The sequence below is a fragment of the Sceloporus undulatus genome, chromosome 5 (assembly GCF_019175285.1).
Source record: "Sceloporus undulatus isolate JIND9_A2432 ecotype Alabama chromosome 5, SceUnd_v1.1, whole genome shotgun sequence".
Classification (NCBI taxonomy): Eukaryota; Metazoa; Chordata; class Lepidosauria; order Squamata; family Phrynosomatidae; genus Sceloporus; species Sceloporus undulatus.
In genome coordinates, this window is record NC_056526.1 from 156,710,665 (window position 1) to 156,730,172 (window position 19,508).

The 19,508-nt window shown below is 38.3% G+C and overlaps 1 protein-coding gene across 5 annotated transcripts in view; it reads right to left on the reverse strand.

The window, feature by feature from the left end:
* Window positions 1-10,166: 10,166 nt before the first annotated feature.
* HSPA4L (heat shock protein family A (Hsp70) member 4 like) overlaps window positions 10,167-19,508 on the reverse strand; it is a 42,834-nt gene continuing 33,492 nt past the window's right edge. For all 5 annotated transcript variants that reach the window (XM_042467069.1, XM_042467070.1, XM_042467067.1 and 2 more), the window contains 5 exons: window positions 19,148-19,273; window positions 17,087-17,194; window positions 14,775-14,894; window positions 12,458-12,619; window positions 10,167-10,995 (listed from right to left, as the gene is read on the reverse strand). In XM_042467069.1, the coding sequence (XP_042323003.1) occupies window positions 10,819-10,995; window positions 12,458-12,619; window positions 14,775-14,894; window positions 17,087-17,194; window positions 19,148-19,273 (693 nt within the window). In that variant the 3' untranslated portion in view covers window positions 10,167-10,818. The remainder of the gene's footprint in view (window positions 10,996-12,457; window positions 12,620-14,774; window positions 14,895-17,086; window positions 17,195-19,147; window positions 19,274-19,508) is intronic.

Consider the following 19,508-nt stretch of genomic DNA (forward strand, 5'->3'; position numbering starts at 1 on the left):
TCTCTTTTCACACAAAATGAAAACTAGCGTATCTGTTTTGGTCTGAGAAAATACTTCAGTGAGATACTCCTCCATTTAAATGCCAGTTTAAAACGGCAACAAAATACAGCAGCAAGGGCTGATGGGTATAATAGTTTCTCCTTCATGTCATGCACAAAGCAAATATCAAGTTGACCTTGAATGGAAAATCTGGTGCCCTTTTCAAATGTGTTTAATAGAGTCAGTGATGAAGAATATCTCTCATACTCATGTTTTTTTCCTTATAGACTTGCCATTTTCCCAAATGACCTGTACACTCCATTTTGCTCAGTTAATATTCAGTACATTATAACAAACAATATGAAATAGTGTTGCACAGTAATCTTTTCTGTTCCTTGTTAAGATCACTTGCTTAGATTTCCATGTCATAAATACGTTTATTCAAGGTCTGCTGCCTGTCAAATACAGTTTGTTGCTAATTAGGATTTCTCTCCAAGGTTAATAAAGAGATGCACACTTTGCAAGCTGTCTAAATTTTGCCCTTTAATTTATGCACAGTTTGCTATTTTTGTCTTTTGTACTTAAGAGCCAATGCAGAAGGTCACACTAGACTGGCACCTCACAATTTTGTTTGAAAGCCATGTTGTGAGGGAAAAGAAGGTTTTACCCCTTTTATAGCTTGTCATAATACAGAAACAATAATGTTGAGGTTAATTAGCAAGATGGTCAAGGAAGCAGAAAAGCTATATTTTTGTGTCATTGAAGACTAATTTGCATTGGCACTAATAAAACTGTTATATTTTATTAAAGGTTCTTCTGATTTTGGTAGAAGTATAGTCCACTGTGGTATTGCACCTATTCCAGAGATTTTTTCACACAGTTGTAGCTGTCAAATAATATGGTAATGAAATAGCATTTTTCTTAAAGGCTGAAAGCACTTCACATATCTCAGTAATCTTTACAATGCTAAAAATATGCCAGTATTTTTATTTCTATTTCGCAGGTTGAAGGCTAAGAATCAGTGGCTTGTTGAGGACACAGAAGGTTTATGGCCAGGCTGAAATTTGAACCATGGATTTCTAGTTCATAACACACACTCCTGATGACAGTATTGCACCATTTCCTGCTGCGAGTGTTAATGTGTCAAAGTGAAAAAGGAAAAAGCTGCAGTAGAGGGTCTCAAATGTCCATTTCACACCTAATTGGTACAGATTACTGACATTTTCTGTCAACGCACAAAGTTCAAGTAATTGATAGAGACCCATAAAACATGTTCTAGTTTGTTATTTCTCATGGGACAAACACTTACTTCCAAATAAAACATAGTTCATTTTGTTTTAGTCAGGCATATTCTATTTATAGAGATTCATTGCCATTTGCTAGCACCTCCTGCATGGAGGCACAGCTAGAAAAATTGATTTATGGCACAAGGAGAATAAGTCTCTCAATGAGTACTTATGTAATGGCTATATGTTTTATTTGTGGTGCTGTGCTTCTATATGACATTTGCTTCATTTTGGATTGTTTCATCTTAAACTGGCTGTTAATAACAGGGTCTCGGAGATCTCTTATTTCTGGGGTTTCCAAGCTGACCCAAAAATAAATAAGTAACAACAGCAATGGTAATTGCTAGGATACAAGAATGAACCATAATTTCTCATAATCTACATAAACGTTTTGTTGTAATCTAGCATAATCTACATGGTTAAGTATTTCATTGTAATCTAAAATTCTTTGGTATGTTGTATTATGCAATGCATGTTTGCAATATGACCACTAGTGCCTTTTTAAAAACCCATCTTGGACAGCTGACATTTCAATTGCATATATGGTAAAAGTATTTCTTGTAAAATCTTGAGCATTACTTTGCTTGCATGGGGGATCACTGTATTTGTCCAGTTATTTCCACAATCCCTTCTTCAGGACTGCAATTCATATCAAGCATTTCCATTCTGTGGGCCATTGTTTTATTTTCCATATTTGTTGACTGATTTTTGTTAGAATTCGTGTGGATTCTGACTCTACAGCATGAAACAACTCTATTGGTGAGCCGTCTGTTGCTTTTATTTCTTCCAAGTGTTTTGAGAGCTGTCTCCACTTCACTTTCTAAAACTGTGGGTTCACCTTCAAATGGTTTTTCTTTGAAGGACTCAGTTGTCATTTAATCTCTTTTATATAGTTCACCAGTGTACTGCTTCTATCATCTTTTTAGTTTGCCTTGATCACATAATGTGTTTCTCTGCTGGTCACATGTCATCCCTATTCTTGGTTTGAATTTCTCTGTCATGTCCAGGATCCTGTGGAAGAGGTCACTTGTTCTATTTGTTGTTGTTGTTCTTGTCTTCTTCTTCTATTTCTTTGCATTTGTCCTCACACACAAATCACTGAACAGTTAGATTATAGGTACAATGTGACCAAATGTCTTAAGATACGGACAGGATAAATAGCATTTTGAGTGAACCACTGTGGGTGCCTTCCTGAGCCATCTTACAACTTAAGTTTGTATTAGTATGTATAATGTTGATAGTTATTTACAGTACTTGTCATGGGCAGAATGCTTCACCTTGCCACTTCAAAAGAACAGTATATTCTGCTGATGTGTATCTAAAATAAATTGTGGCCTTTCATTTGTTTTGAGTGAAACAAATGTCTTGGCCTTAAATTGGCGCAGGTGCCTGCAAAACGTAATGAAAATGCAACTGCAGCCCATAAAATTAGCCCAAAAGATTATTTATTTAGCCTGTACTATTTCAGTTGAAGTAAGAGCTTTCCACACACGAGTGCTGCACATCTCTGTGTATACCGTTCAGGTTGCAGCAACAAACTGAAAAGCAGCAACTTGGAAAGCAAATGGTTCCATGTTAACCCAAGCAAATTATCCAAGCTGTATGCTTCAAGGAGCTCTAAAACCTTCAAAATCTCTCACCACTCAGCTTTGATGAAAATATTTCCTTCCTTTGCTAACATAATAATCAACTATATTTTTAGCCCACAATTCATCTTGGAACTGGATTCCTGCAATGGGACTAAGCTTCCTACAGGTGTGTCAATGAATGTAATTTTCTGTCTCCAGGATGACTTCTAAGTTCCATGTTTCTTTTTGACTAGCCTCAGAAAATCCTGTAGCACTGCACTTAAAGCAGAAAAAAAGAAAAGAAATGCATATGTCGGATGGGAGACACCTGGCTTAACAGGACATTTGAAAGGGATCTAGGAATCCTAGTAGACTACAAATCGAACATGAGCCATCAGTGTGATGCAGCAGTGAAAAAGCCAATGCAATTCTAGGGAAGAAATAGTGCCACTCTATTCTGCTTTGGTCTGCTATTGTGTCCAGTTCAGGGAGTCACAACTGAAAAAGGATGTGGACACGCTGGTGCATGTCCAGAGGAGGGTGACTAAAATGGTGAAGGGTCTGGAAACAATGCCTTATGAGGAGAGATCTAGTGAGCTGGGTATGTTTAGACTGGAGAAGAGAAGGTTAAGAGGTGATATGATAGCCCAGTTTAAGAATTTGAAGGGAATATCATATTGAGGATGGAGCATGCTTGTTTTCTGCAGCTCGAGAGAACAGGATTCAGACAATGGATGCAAGCCACAGGAAAAGCGATTCCACATCAACATTAGGAAGAACCTTCTGACAGAGCTGTTTGACAGTGGAACACACTCCCTCGGAAAGTGGTGGTCTCCTTTGGAGGTTTTCAAATAGAGGCTGGATGGTCATCTGTCGTGGGTGCTTTGATTCTGTGTTTCTACATGGCAGGGTCTTTGTGGTCTCTTCCAACTTTTATGATTCTAACAGCAAACTTTAAAAAAAACACATTGAAATTGTAATTTGTCTTATTGCTGTGTGTCAACTTGTTTCCAACTTATGGCAGCTCTATCAGAGGGTTTTCTGGGACTGAAAGCATGTGTCTTGTCCAAACAAGTTTCCATGACCAAGCAAGGAATCAAACCCTGGTCTCCAGTCATAGTCCAATGCTGAAACCACACCACACTGTTTTGTGTACTGAAGTTATACCCACATTTGATGTCTAATTTTGTTACACAAAACAAGACCATTGAATGTTGTTTGAGCAGTGTGATGGATCCCTCTCCAGAATGGCCCCACAGTTGGAATCCTTGGACTCCTGTCCCTCATCCTACCCTCTTTACCCTCAAGATCCGTCCCTTGGTTGCATACTTGGGCTTCAAGGTGATTACTGTATGAACCAGGGGATGTGTTGTACTGTGGCTTCAGTCTAGTAGGAATTACCAGACTCTCCATCAAAACTTACAGCCAGACACAGTTGCAAAAATAAGATGTTCATCAGGACCCATTTAGATCACAAATTAATCCCCTGAATAATTCACAGCTTCCCAAAACCCTATTCAGTTCTTCCTTGGACTGACTAGCCTATCTCTAAGCCATCTTTCCCCTAGGTAAAGGTTTTCCCTTGACAAGATTATCTGGTTGTCTCTGACTGGGAGGAAATGCTCATCTCTGTTACTAAGACTGGAGGACTAGTGATGGGAGGTCAAACTGCTAGCCTGCCGATCTTGCAATCATCAGTCTTAACCGCTGGGCCACCATGTCTAAGCCTTCTTTCTCCTTTCTGCAATCTTTTCTTGATCGATCTCTACCATCTTTCCTCTACCTGCCTTCTGTTAGCTAGTTGTAATGGCTGAGGTGGAAATAGCCATGAACAGCTGCAGGCAAGAGCCCCACTATATTTGCAGATCTTTACAGGGGGTAGACTCCTGACACTGTCTTGCAGTAGTTCCACTCTTGTGTGGCTGCTTCCAGAGGAGCTCTGGGGGATTCCTGTTCAGCCCCATGACCACTAAGCTGTGGGGTGTCACATCTTCCTGTTGTGTATTCCATTTTGTTCAATATCTATATGAAGCCTTTGGGGCAAGTCATAAGGGAATTTGGGGCAAGGTGCCATTAGTATGCTGATGACACCCAGCTCTACTTTTCCTTGTCTTCAGTCAGCTGGGCCAGTATTTTATTATATTTATATCCTGCCCCCCCCCCCCCCCAAAATTGGGACTCAAAGCAGCTGAGTGCTGGACCAGTGCCTGAGTGGGTTTAATGGGCTGGGATGAAGGCTGATAAACTGAAACTGAATCCTGATGAGGTTCTGTTGATTGGTGGTCCACATTAAGACAACTGCTCTGAAACCAAAACCTCTGAAGTTACACTCTACTATCTCAAAGGTCCTTTTTGTTGTTGTTTTGTTTTGTACTTCTTACTGAATTAGAACAATGAAGTTTATCATTTGGGACAGGAAGTCTAAACATCATTTTCTTTTGGACATAATGAACATGTATCACTCCTTTCCACTGTACAGATTACACTGTATGAATTGTCTTCCACAACCTAAATCTAGCAGAACCCGACAACCCATTTCAAATGGCAATTTAATGGATTCTTTGTGACAGGCTGGAGTCCAGTTTCAAATATCCTTAAGTTGCTTTCTCCAATGTATAATTATTAAACACAGTAAAGTAAGTAGAGCTTAGTCTTGTTGCTTTAACATATTTTTATTTTCTGAAGCACTTTGATGGCTATTAACAGATCAGTCCAGTCTTCATGGACATTAACCAGTTGCAAACCCATCAAGAATTGGCAATAAAAGATGTCTCATGCCGCTGTTCCCTGTGCTGTAGTTCAGTCAGCAGATTTAAATATTTACTATAAATATTTACAACCTCTGGCAATCTGTGTTGCCACTTAGAAATCGGTTGACATAGTTGTCAGTCTGCATGTCATTAGTTAGGAGTCCATCCATTTTCATATACAGTAAATATTTTGCATACATTAAGCACAGCTGCAAATTTATGCAAGTTGAACGCACTCTCTTCTGACCCACATACATTTATATGAGAATACACTTGTCAGATATAAAATATCTGTTGTACTGATGCCAGCTTCATGTCAATGTGTACAATGTTTGACTCCTTCTATACCTTGGATAATGTGGGCTTATATTCATGAAGAGAACTCAGCATTTAGGTACATTCAATTGCATATTACAAAACCCAGAAAGGTGTCATCAGACAGTATGCTTCAAATCAGCACCCGCAATTTGCAACAACAGTAATATTGTTCACTTCACAAGTTTCTCATATAACTTACACTGATGTAAAAATAGCACATAGGGTTTTCATTGCTGTGTAATCAGCTATCGTAGTTTTGCAAACTTCTCTTTTCAAAATACATATCTATCTTCATTACTGCTAATCTCCCCCCCCCCTCCAAGAAAACTGGAAAAATGTTTCTATAAAGAATGACCTTTGTGGTTTCAGATTCATTAGATGTGCATGCTTCATGGCATGATTTTAAACTTCTGAGCACCCACTTTATAAAATGTATCTCTTGGCTCATGCAAGATTATAGAGCTTCTCTAAAGAACTCTCTAGGCCCATGCAAGAGCCAAGAGAGTTCTTTGGACAAACTTTATAGTCTCAGAATTACAGATTTATCTTTGTGACTCATTCATCCAACTATTTCAGTTAAGAACCTATTGTCAGTAAGAAATGAAGATTGCCAGAATTCTCAAAAATAAGAAAAAAGAGAAAAGAATGGTTTATGATGATTATAACTTCATCAGATTTAAATTATAAGTTTGAGAACTTTAAAGGTAAGAGCCAGAAAGGTTGAAACAATAACCCAACCATATAGCACAATACAGTAATGCAGAACATGTAATGAAATACTCTCTGATACTACTGATCAAGAAGATTTTGAAGATTACCTGTTGAACCCCAAAGAAATCAGACTGCTGGAAAGTAAATAAAATCCCCGTTTATGCTGAAACAAATCAGCAGGATTATCTGTTTGAAAATTTAAATCAGATAGGGTCAGCTGATATTTTTTATACCATTCAGGTTCAACTACATTCACATCAGGGATGTGCAGAATTTATACTGCAGTCCAAAAGCAGACTACTAAACATTTGTTGGTGGACTGCTTATAATCTGCCGGGATTTTTACTAAGAACGTAGGGCTAAATGGATCTTAGATTATACAAACTATATCTCCAGCACACCTTTTATTTTGTTACATTTAAGCTACGGTGATTGACTAGAGAAATTCAGTTTTTTTTTAAAAAAAAGGAATCATAACAGCAAGCCACACAAAGCTGGTCAACCTACCCACCTGTTATATTAACTTAGGCTGTCTCTCCCAAAATTAAGTACAGTCAGCCCTCCACATTTGCTGCTTTGACTTTTACGGCTTTGACTATTCATGGAGTGGAGCAAATATGTTCTCTCTAAGAATCTCTAGGTCCTCCAGCATGACTCCATGGCCAAATTTCACCTGAAGTTACACTGAAGAACCTAAAGATTCCTAGAAAGAACTCTTCTTTGGACATTTGTAGATCCTCCAGCACAATTCTATAGTCAATCTCTGGTGGATGTTCAACACAAAGTTGTGCTAAAGAACCTAGTGATTCCTAGAAAGCTGTTCTCTCAGATTAAAAAAAATAGTGGTGAAGTGCACCCGCATTATACACGGGCAACACTTATGCTGAAAGCCGCGCTGGTAGAAGGCTTAGTGCGCCCCGGAAGGGGTAATGGTGTGCGCATCCATGGCATGCATGCCACAGGCATGAGCCCCATTATCTTTAATGGGGCTCGAGCATACATGGAATTCCCCTTATGTGTGTGTATGTATGAGGGGGGAGTGTTTCCACCCATGTAAGGGAAGGGCCCACGGTATTTATTGGCAGTTTTTCTACTTTTGCGGGGATTCTACAACCCTAACCCCAGCAAATGGGGACAACCCACTGTATTTCCTTCTAGACAACAGCACCCATTACCTCTGTGGTCATTTTTATTATTAGATATACGTTTAAAATGGGAGTAGGGAGTTCTCCAGCCTGAAGAGGGCCAGAATTCAGATAACCCAAGTCTTCCACTCTTGCTGGTTTTTACAAGTGCTGGCTGAGTGCATTTCACTCCTTCTTGTATTCCACAGGTGGAGGGGGACTAAACTAGGTTCACCAGAATTTTTTTTTTTGGGGGGGGGGGGGGGGGGTTGAAATTTTGTTTTTTTTTTTTTTTTTTTTGGGGGGGGGGGGGGAGATTCTGGAATATGTGTATTTATATATACTTAATGAGATATCATGGACATGAACACAAAATTCATTTACCTTATATATTTGACTATAAATCGAGACATTTATGGCCAAAAATTGACCCTAAAATCCTGGGTCGACTTATATATTGGTCAATACAGTAATACAATTTAGAAAGGTTCTGAAAGAAGCATGACCCCATATCCCTTGCCAGTGATTTCAGAAAGAGCTGCTGGCAGGGTCTCTCTCTCTCTCTCTCTCTGTGTGTGTGTGAAAGAGGAGAATCCCTTCCCCATCCCTTCTCCAGCACTAGGGAGGTTAGGTGTTCAGGCAAGATCCAGAGAAGGAGGGAAGAAAGTGGTGTTTTCCTCTTTAGATCTTTTGTTAGATGCCCCCAAGTTTTACCCTCAACTTATCCATGAGTCATATCAAAATCCATGATTTTGACCCTAAAACCTTCTCGTCTTATAGATGAGGTCGACTTGTACACGAGTATATACGGTATGTTTCATATACACATAACCTGAAAGTAATTTTATGCAATGTTTTAAATAATTTTGTGCATGAAACAAAGTTTTGTGTACACTGAACCATCATAAAAAGCAAAGCTATCCCTATCTCAGCCACCCATGAGAAAAGTTTTGGTTTTTGGAGTATTTGGGAATTCTGCATAAGGGGCACTCAAGCTGTTATCAGCAAGCATCCTTTGGGCAATGAGATATAAAGTCCAATATAGACTAGAATGAAGGGAAAAATTTCAAAGCATGAGAGTTAAACATGAATGGATGAATCATGAATGTTGCTTCTAGTCTTCCACTTGGCCTGTTGAATGTCTTGTAAGATCCAATCCACAACCACTCCTAGATGTTAAACATTTTTATCTGACTCCTGTGGTTTTTTTCTCAGCTGGCTTCCACATTATATTAACTCTTGTCCATGCATCTAAACATTTCTTCTTTACCAACTGTACGTCAATCTGATCACTGTACTCAGATACACACTCTAGAATGTCACTGAAGCAATTAAATTAAGCCAGTTGAATCTTCACATCAAAAATAGTGAGGATCACAAAATTTATGGGTCTAGAGTCACACCCTGTTACTCCCTCTTCCAAACCTTTTAGGAACAGGAAAAGACAAACAACATCAACTGGCTCTCTCTGCTAACTTCTGGCAAGCATCTTATTAATCTGAAGAGGCTATTCTCCTGTACATTCATACAAGTTACTATATTTAGAATAACAGAATTATAGAGTTGGAAGAGCCCAAAAAGGCCATCCAGTCCTTTAGCAGCATATTAAACTCAGCCGGATATGCTCATAACAAATCATTACTCAACAATGGCTGAGATACTGTATCATTCTGGTGGAGCTTAATGCAGAGCTGTGCACAGTTGCACATCTGTAACTGGAAGAAAATGTACTCTAGATGTACTCTTGCATATGCTGGAGATTTGGGGGTGCTGGCTTTTCTCCTAGCTGTGGAATTTGCAGCTATATACTGCTCAGAAAGCCACACCTCCCTGGCTACTAACTGGACATGGGGTGCCCTCTTACCAATAAATATTGTACGGCATGGCTGCTGTGTAAGGAGATTCTGAACAACTCCACCCTTAAGGGCATACACTGATGTAGTGGGATGCTACACCAGCATTTTATCACCATCATGATACCAACTTATCTGCCATGACTTTCTGATTTAGTAAGGATGTTTTTAAGCATCCTGAAGGAAAGTGAGCTGTCAGTTACATCCTTTGTAGATTCATTTTAAATGTTACCAGAAAGGAACCACTGTTAACAGATTTTGCTTCTTTCCCAGGTCAGATGCCAAAACATAACAATATTTTGCCATGTACTGTGGTAAAAACACATAGATAAAATCAACAGCATTTTATAACAATTTTATGCACATATTTTCTACTTTTAATTGAGGAGTTCATATTTTAGAAACATGCATAGGCAGCATTCAGAATGAAGCTAAACCAGGAAGGTTAGAGGTAATTTAGAGAAATGGAAACATGTCTCCCCACTTTCAGCTGTTAAAATTCTGCTAATGTTTCATACTATTACAACTTCAACAGCATCTCAGAATTAACATAGATGATCATATACAGGACTGTGTGTACATGGTGATCATGAGCTTTATTTAGAATCATGTTGCTAGTTTTATGACAAAGAATGCTGCTGGTATGAGCTCCTTTCAAGCCTTGGATGTTTTTCCCCCTAAAAGGTTCTTACAAGTTTTCATGGTACATCAACATGAACTAGTTTTGCCAGCTAATATCTATTTTAATATTTAAATTAGAACAGTTTGACAACTAGAAAAAGGTCAGTGCTTCAAGTGGCAATTTAAGCCACATCAAATCCACTATCTTCCAAAATAAAGATGCAAAGATCTACACTTCAGCATCAATAGTGCAATACAGTGGCCTTTTCTAAATAAAGGAGCAGAGGCTTACCCACAATAAAAGCTTTAAATAAGGTAGAGCGTTGTCATTTATAGAACAATTCTGCCTATTTGATACAAAATATATTGGGAAAGCTCAAACTGACTTTTACAATCTACATTCAACTAAAGCTCCACATAAGCTGCATCAATGGAATGAACAATGGGAATGCACTCAATAGAAAAACACTTTCAAACTGACTGCAAAGAGCGAAGGACAGAAAGTTGACTAAGTAACTGAACATCTGTAGTGTGAAACAGACATAAAAGAAAGATGGACCCTCAGATTACTTGCACTGTTTTTTAATGGACTGAAAGAAATGTAAAACCTAGTCCACATCCATTTCTTCAGATGATTTAGGTGCCTGGCAACTGTCCTCTGATTTTGTGTCAGCACTGCTCTGTCCATTCATTGGTCCATTGTGTTCAGTATCTGATTTTGCCTGATTTTGCTCTGTCTTGGGCTTAGGCTTGTAAATAATAGGATTACATAAACTGTCCAGCTCCTGTTAAAATTGAAAGAAAAGAAAAAGTTACATAGAATGAGGAAAAACATAGTGCTATGGAAAATTGATTATGGTGTAGTACTTGCGAGGCAAGCCTGAAGGTAATTATTTGACCAAAGATCTGTCCATGATTACAAGATTCTAATGTATAAACAGACATAAATAAGTCAGCTTGAAAATACTTCAGTAATGAAAATTAATTCAAATCTTGCTGGCTAAATTATACATTCTAGCTATTTAACAAACAAGCTTCCCATGAAGCATGACAAACAGCTCCTATTGTATTTAAGGTGTAACAGAAATGGTTCCTTCCTTGCTTATCTATAAACGCAAGAATTACCTACCCATTGTTTGGTGGAAATCTGTTTATTTTGTCACACATTTTAATTTCTCTCTACTGTTGCTAAGGTTCAGACTACAGGGGTTCCAGAACAAGAACACTGCTTTCTTCCCTGAAGAATTCACATTAACACATATATATTGTACATACTCCTGTATGTACTCCCCAAAAAACCCTAGGTCAAGTTATGCATGAGTCAACTGAGTTATGTACCTTAACTCTTATTAAAAAAAGAAACCATCCCTTTCTTTGAGTAAAGTGACAAAAGGAACCTCAATGAAATCTAAAAGAAGCAAGTACGCACACACGCCCACTTGCTCCACCGTGGGACTGCTTCTGGCTTTTATGAATGCTTGTGTGGGGAAAGTGCTATGGTGGCAGCTCTTTGGCATTTTCTCTCAAATGAGTGCCAAGAGGATAGAGGGGGTAGGTGCTTCTTTTAGCTTCTCCCAGAGTAAACTTTTGCCTTTCGCCACTTGACTCAGAGGAGAGTATGGTTCCTTTTTTGAGATGAGTTAATACTGGACTTTAACTCTTGCCTTGAAATTCTTTTTGAAATGTGCACCCCTTATAAGCCCTACATCCCCCATACATCACACAGCCCCCATTTACTGTAGTTCTCCCCTCATCCATCCAGCCTTTAGAGTGAGCAAGAACAATGATGCCTGCCACAATGTTGTAAGTTCTATGACATTTTCCCCCTTTGCTTCGTCCTTTATATCTTTTGTTACATGCCCCTAAGTTTTACCCTAGACTTATCCACGGTTCATATCAAAATCTATCCTTTTTGCCCCAAAACCTGCCCTGGACTTATATGTGAACTTGACTTATATACAAGTACAGAAAGTACATAAGAAACAACTGTATTCTTTAATTACTGTAAAGAAATAAATAGAAACTCTTCTCAGTCATAAATCAAAAACTTATGATTCAAGCCATATTCTTCCCATATCCAATCAATTAGTTGTAACTGACCCTTTCCTGTTAGCTGATTGCTGAGAAAATTGTGATATTGAAAGTGCCCTACTGAAATCCTTCTATTAATCTTTCATTACTTACTGCTTTTCATAACACTTCATGCCACTATGGTCTTTCACTCACAAAATATTTTCCATTATTTACCTTAGATTTTGCTATTATTTCTGCCACTTTCACAACAGGATCTTGCATCAGACTCAGCCTGTTTTGTGCATTCATTTTTGAGTTCAACCAATTCATAGCCTCGCTGGTGTACTTTTCAACTTTTTCCATGTCAACAGGATCAATGTGATCATATTTTTCATCCTAGAAATAAAAATTATTTTGGTTCAGAATTTAGCAAGGTACCCTCAAGCTACTTTTAAGGAAGCTTATCTATGTGATATTTGAATGGTGCACTACTGGCAAGCAAGCTGGAAAAAAATAGAAAACCCACTCAATACCGTGTGTGTGTGTGTGTGTATGAATAAACAAAAAAAGGACTTGTGCATCCAAGGATTCTGGTATACATGTAGGGCCCTTCAACCAATTCCCCTTGGACACAGAGGGAGAACTATAGCCCTAAGTAAAAGTTTATTCATTATGGATATGTTATATATTATGGAACTAAAACTATGGTTGATTGCAAACTACAATGTTTATCGCAAACTATGGTTTCTATCAATTCATATATAATTTCCAAGATGAATTCAGCTATATTAAACTGTTCTGGGGTCTTTTCCTTCTCTCCATTATAGTCTTGGTGGAAGTGCACTCAACACTTTTGTGCTCAACCCCAAGTATATTAAAATATTTTTATCTATCCAGTACTCGAAAAGGTTAAGCTTTCACCTTGATCAATGGGAATCTTTAAAAATAGTATACCAATGTGAAGATAAGGAAAGACCCATTCCAGTAACAGCATCTGAACCATTAACATTTACACCAGCCATTAAACCTTCTCTCAGAGGCGTTGAAGGGACCAGAAAGACTTTTCTCCTGCTTCTTCAGTTTGTGCCTGGAGCAGCTCGAACAGGCCCAGCCAACCCAGCTATTTCCTTGGCACCTGTCATGGAGTTGCTCTGCTGTGGCTTGAGCAGCTGAGCGATAGCCAAATTGACAGCCAGCCAGCCATTGCTCTTCTCTCTCTTTCTTTCTCCTCTTTTTTCCAGGGGAAAGACAAGACACTTAAAATAAGGACCTGAGGCAATACAATGGGGCAGGTGGAGCACAATCCACAAGGGCTTTGATTGGTGGTGGCACTGTTTGAAGAGAGAATTTGTTAGCACCTCCACCCTTTTGAGAAGGGCAAGGGTAAGCTGGTTGTCAGCTCCATTGTCATTCAGTTGCTTAGCCTGTCCCCTCCACACAGCAGAGTGCCCCATGACAGGCAACATGCATGCCTAGCCTGCTTTTGCCTTGGCTTCTGTCACACAGACACTCTGCTGCAGAGAGGTACTAGTCTGAGCAACCTTCAAACCATCATACTCCCACCCCTGTGAGAACACCAAGTGTCTGCAGACCACTGGTTAAGAAGCACTGACCTATTCTATTCATTCTGTAATTTTTATTATCTATAGATCTATTTCTCCATCTTCCTTTTCCAACATTAATTTCTCCTCCTATTTTGCACCATCAATCAGTATTTATTGACTATTGAGTTTTCAGTTATCTGTTCCAGAAATGGCCTGCCCAAGGGGTTCAAACTGAACCCATGCAAAGCTCAGGGTATTCATGGACAATACGTTGCCTTTTTCACATAATGGTGGTGTTGGTTGCATGAGAATGCAAAAACTCAAATTTATAACAGGTGGAATGATAAGATACCAACAACATTAAATTTAAAAACACCACTGAAAAACTGGAACACTAAAACTTCAATTCTGCTTGTAGGTCAGGGACTCTCTTCCATGAGGTTTTGTTACTAAATATTTGTTATGCAGGATTTCTAAATGAAGTAGTGGGACAAAACATCAATTTAAAGCAAGAATGCGAATGATATACATAATTCAATAATAGTAGTAGTGGTAATAATAGTACTAGTAACAACAGCAATTGCAGCAGCATTGTACAGAACCAGAGTTCTTCTAGATCTCTGTCAAGTAGGCTTAATAGTACAAATCATTTTTTTTACATAATGTATTCCAAAATGATGTTTTGATTTTTGATGTTAACAGTGCAATTAACCTACCAATCTGATCTTGTAATTAAAGTTATAATTCTATACACTGCAATCTAAGAGTAAGTCCTACTGAATTTATGGGGTTTCCTTCTGAACAGACATATAGAATATGATAGAAGACTGCTATTAAAAACATCATTTAGTCCAGGAGTGGGAACTGGGAAGCCTATGGATTGCACTTGGCCCTTGAAGGGATCCAATGTAATCTTTAGGACCCCCACTGATTCCCCCCAACACCATCCCAAAATTACCATTTCTGACTACAAATTCTGGCTGGAAAAGCAACTTATGGGATCCTACCTTGTTTTTGTATCCTTCAACAGCTTTCATAAGCAGCTGCAGTTTCTTTCCCAAATCATTTAAAGCTTTTGGCCTCTCTTCATGTTCCATGTATCTGTCTTGAATAGGGCCACCTAATTTCTACAAACACATACAAAATAATGTTGATACTGTATATTGTAAAATGATTCACTAAAAATGAGAAAAAGTGGAAATAACACCACAGACTAGATCAAAACTGAATAATACAAAAAACAGACACAATGTTATCAGTCAACCAATTTAAGTTCCATTAATCTCAGTGACTAAATTTTGGACCCAGCCCCTTATTTTCAAAATAAAGAGAAATATTTATAAAGTTACTGATGTAGGAATACAAGGTAATTTTGGAAAACAAGACTATTTACCCTGCAAAGGAAGACAGGAAAATTGATCTTATAACAGCACTAGTAAGACCAAATAAATATGCTATTATAGGGAACCCCCCCCCATTCTAAAACACAAACAACACCCACAAAACCACTCAAAAGGCAATGGGGAGTGATGTGATGTCACTTCTAGCCAACCAAAATGGTGGCCACAACAGAGCACTGCAGTTCCAAAGAAACTAACAATTGTGCCCTCCATGTTCTGGAGCATGCTCATCTCTGATCTAGTACAACCCAATGTTTCATCAGGGAATTGAGAGCTAGAAAACACCAAACAAATGGCTGTTAGTGACCTTTCTCAGAAACCTCAATTTGGATGAGGTGAAGGACTTTATTTTCTGGTGGAAAAGCATGAGTGCTCTCTGCATTCTGCTTTGTCAAAGGATATGTGTGAACATAGGATATCCTATGACAAAACAGAATGCAGAGAGTACTTTTGGTACAAAAGACAGTTACTTTTTATAGTGTTGTTGGGCCTGAACAGACAGGCCAAAATAAAGCTACTTCGGGTCACTTTGTAGTTATGCTGTTTAAATGCTGCATATATCCTAAGAGGCCGGAAGCTGCACCAAAGCCATGCTCCAGGCCTAAGGACTAGAGTGCAGCTTTGGCATAGCTCCTGGCCTCTTAAGATGCATGTATCATTGAAACAGCATATCTCCAAAAGTGACCTGAAGCAGCTTTATTTTGGCCTGTCTGTTCAGGCCTGTGGTTAGAATGGCACTGCAAAAAATGTAGTTGCAGTGACACACTCCCAACACACTTGCTCTGCATACCAAAGTCACAGTTATCAGGACTATCACTTCCCTTTTCAGCAGTCTTACATGACAGTATCCAAGCAGTTTAAATGGCTTTTTCATGTGTTGTTGGAGGACTAGGGTAAACTTCATGCTGAAGCAAGAGGAGTTTGAAGATTAAAATGCTGGAGCAAGAGGAGTTTAAACACTTTTGAAAAAGTCATGACCAGCAGATGAGAATGCTGGGGAAAGTAAGACTTGGAGTGTACAAAAGTGTACCACTGACACACATATTTTCATGTGAATTTTAAGATCCTCAAGGAAGGATCTGTGATTCATACATATGGGAAATTACTAACCTACTGGCTTGAGTGGCAGGTGTTTCATGTCCTATAGGAAGGCACACGAATCCCTTGTTGCAACAGCTCCACTGGCTACAAGTCTACAAAGTGCTGGTTTTGATTTATAAAGCTCTATACAGCTTGGATCCATGTTATTTGAAGGATGGTATCTCCTTCTATGAGCCTACTAGAATGTCAAATCTGTCCAGAAAGGACCTTCTCTCTGTCCCACCATGCTCTCAGGCTTGTTTGGTGGGAAAAGGGAAAAGAGCCTTCTCGGTGGCTGCTCCCAGGTTCTGGAACTCCCTTCCTAGAAAAACCAGGATAGCCCCATCCCTGCTCTCCCTTTGGCAGGAGGTAAAAATACTTTTGTGCCATCAGGCTTTTTAAACTGCTAAGAGTGTAGCTTTCAAATGCTGTGCATTTTTACACCCGTCTGTTTTGGCTTAAATGGGAATGGGTAATAGCATGTGTGGTGGAGGGCGCGACATACAAAAAGTCCTCGGTGGCACAGTGGTAAAAGCCAGTACTGCAGCCACAAGACCGAGTTCGATCCCAGGGCGGCAAGGCCCATTCAGACTTCCATCCTTTCATAGGTTGGTAAAATGAGTACCCAGCTTGTTGGGGGAAATTGGCTCACACACTGTAAACCACTTAGGGAGTGCTAGTTAACTGGTAAGAGGTATAGAAATGTGTTTGCTATGACTATAAAGACAGTTTAGTTCCAGATGTTTTCAAAGATGGGCTGCACAAGAGCAGATTTGTGAGTCAGAGTAACCATGAAAAAAAAAATTCAAGAATTATAATTCTATGATCGCTGGGCTTACTTTCATTTCCTGAAGCTTTTCCACATATACATGCTTTGGTTGATCTTCTCCATCTTCATAAAGCCAGTTTTCTGTATCCTCCAACATTAAAGTTATCTTTCTTGAATCCTATAAAGCAGTACAAAATAGCAAAAGAACATATGAAATCTTGTCATTTTGAATGAATGAAAATGGCAGAAGGTGGCTATGTATTATTATTCCATTTTTCTTCTGATATAGGGACTGAAAGGCAGCTAACAACAAAGTATGACTTCCAAAAGAGTGGATAAAATGTGGTGTTCTAGATGTTAGACTTCAACTCCCAGCATTCTTTACCCTCATCTGCATTTGCTATGGATGATGGGATCTGCAATCTTGATCATATCTGGGGAGCTGAAATTATCAGACACCTGATTTATATTTAAATTAATATATATTACTGTAACAAGACACCTTCTGTAACAAATTCCAATTTCTACACTGGTAGAGAGGAAAACAGCTTCCTTCTACAACAATAATAGAGATTGAAATGCTAGAAATAGGACTTTAAGCCACTACATCTATTAAAAAGAGAACATGGAATGCTAATTGAGTTAACAAAACCCATGAGTATTTTCAAAGCAGGAGTAGGGAACTGGTATCCTTCCAATGACAACATTCCCAAGCTAAGTGGGAAAGGGTTACAGCTGGAGTTTAACAACATGTAGAAGACCACAAGTTCCCTAAACCTCTGGTAAGGTAGAGTAATAGGTCACAGAAATGGAACTTTGTTTGTTACAGGTATTTTGAGGTTACCATGCTCTTGATTTTAAGGTAACCTTTCATATTTTCTACATTCTTTTTGTTTGCATAATCCATCCAGAATCTGAAAGACAGAGCAGGGAATATAGCTAAGTAAATTAAGTCTTATGATTAATTAGTCAAGTTGTGTAGGAAGGCTGTAATTCCACTTAAGCTTCTCTCAGAAATATCTTCCTAATTCAGTTTAATCTATACTTAAGTACTGTACTGCAGTGCAGTTGCAAAGCAGCACACTTAAATCTATACTCATACAAAAGGACACACACCAATTTATTTCTTTTGTCAACAAATTCCAGAAATGGTTAATAAACCAGTGATTTTAAAAAGCCAATGGTTAGCATCATGTGGGTACTCCCAAGAAGTACAGAAATAGGAAATGTAAAAACCAATTAAAAGGGAATAATGAAACTTTGAATAATTAAACTGGTGGAAGGACACACTAATTTACTACAAGGATTGTATTCTAACAATTACTACAAAATAATATATTAAAGATTAAATTCTTGGAGGATTTTTAAATTCCAAGTTACAGTATACTCCCATATTTCAAAAACATATCCTTAAGTGTTCACAGAATGTACAAAATAATTTATATATTCCTGGGAACCTCCTCCCCCAATTTTGAGAACTGTGACTCAAAGGGAACAGGATTTCTGAGGAGGTGGTAAACATCACCATTATCCCTTTTAATTAAAACATCCTGAAGACTTGACTCTGTAAGCCCTGGCTCCACTATATACTCAATACATAGCAACATTTGCTGAAGTCATTTGTTTATATTTAATCAATCAATGAAATTATCTGTTAACCATTTAATCAACTAAAATGGTTTCATTTGACTACAGCCTCAGATGTAATTCTCAGTCACTAAAAATCCTGTTTTGTCTTGTAACCCCCCCACCCTGAACCTGCTCCAGAGAACTGGTAATCTCTCTGAAATAGCATTTGCACGCCAAAGAGAGCTGCAGTGGAGGGCGAAAACTTCTAATTCTAGTGACAATTCTAGTGGATATGGAAATTATACCACAGAACACAAGTGTACATTAATAAGATTTGGCCTGTGCATTATTTAGTGTGACAACGTCAACTGCAATACTTCAGGTCTCTTAAATACACTCAGTTGCTTCTACCTTTAGTTAAACCTCATTGATCTGAATGATCTATGACTAAATCCAGAACCACCCAATGCATTTTGTCTACTTCAGTGGTCTCTGATTAAATACTATTAATACTATTGCTAATTGAATGGATTTCTCATTATAGAAGCATGAAGGTTCTTACATCTTCTGTGATGAATTTTTCATAGACACCACATAGTTTGTCTCTCAGATCATACACATATTCTTCAACAGCATTTTTAGCATCATTTTTCTCCTTTTCCAACTTGTCTTGCATTATCATCTTTCCCTGTAAGAATACCAAATTCTTATAGTAAATTTAAATCATACATGCATATTTATTTTACCATTTAAATGTTACACATCTTGCATGGAGAAATACGTTTATCTTTTCAACTTCGATTCTGAGAATCCTCCACAATAGCAAACTTAACATTGCAGGTTAAGTATCCCTTATCCAAAATGCTTCAAAATCCAAAACCTCTTTCATAGGTGGCTGAGATATTGACACCTTTGCTTTTTGA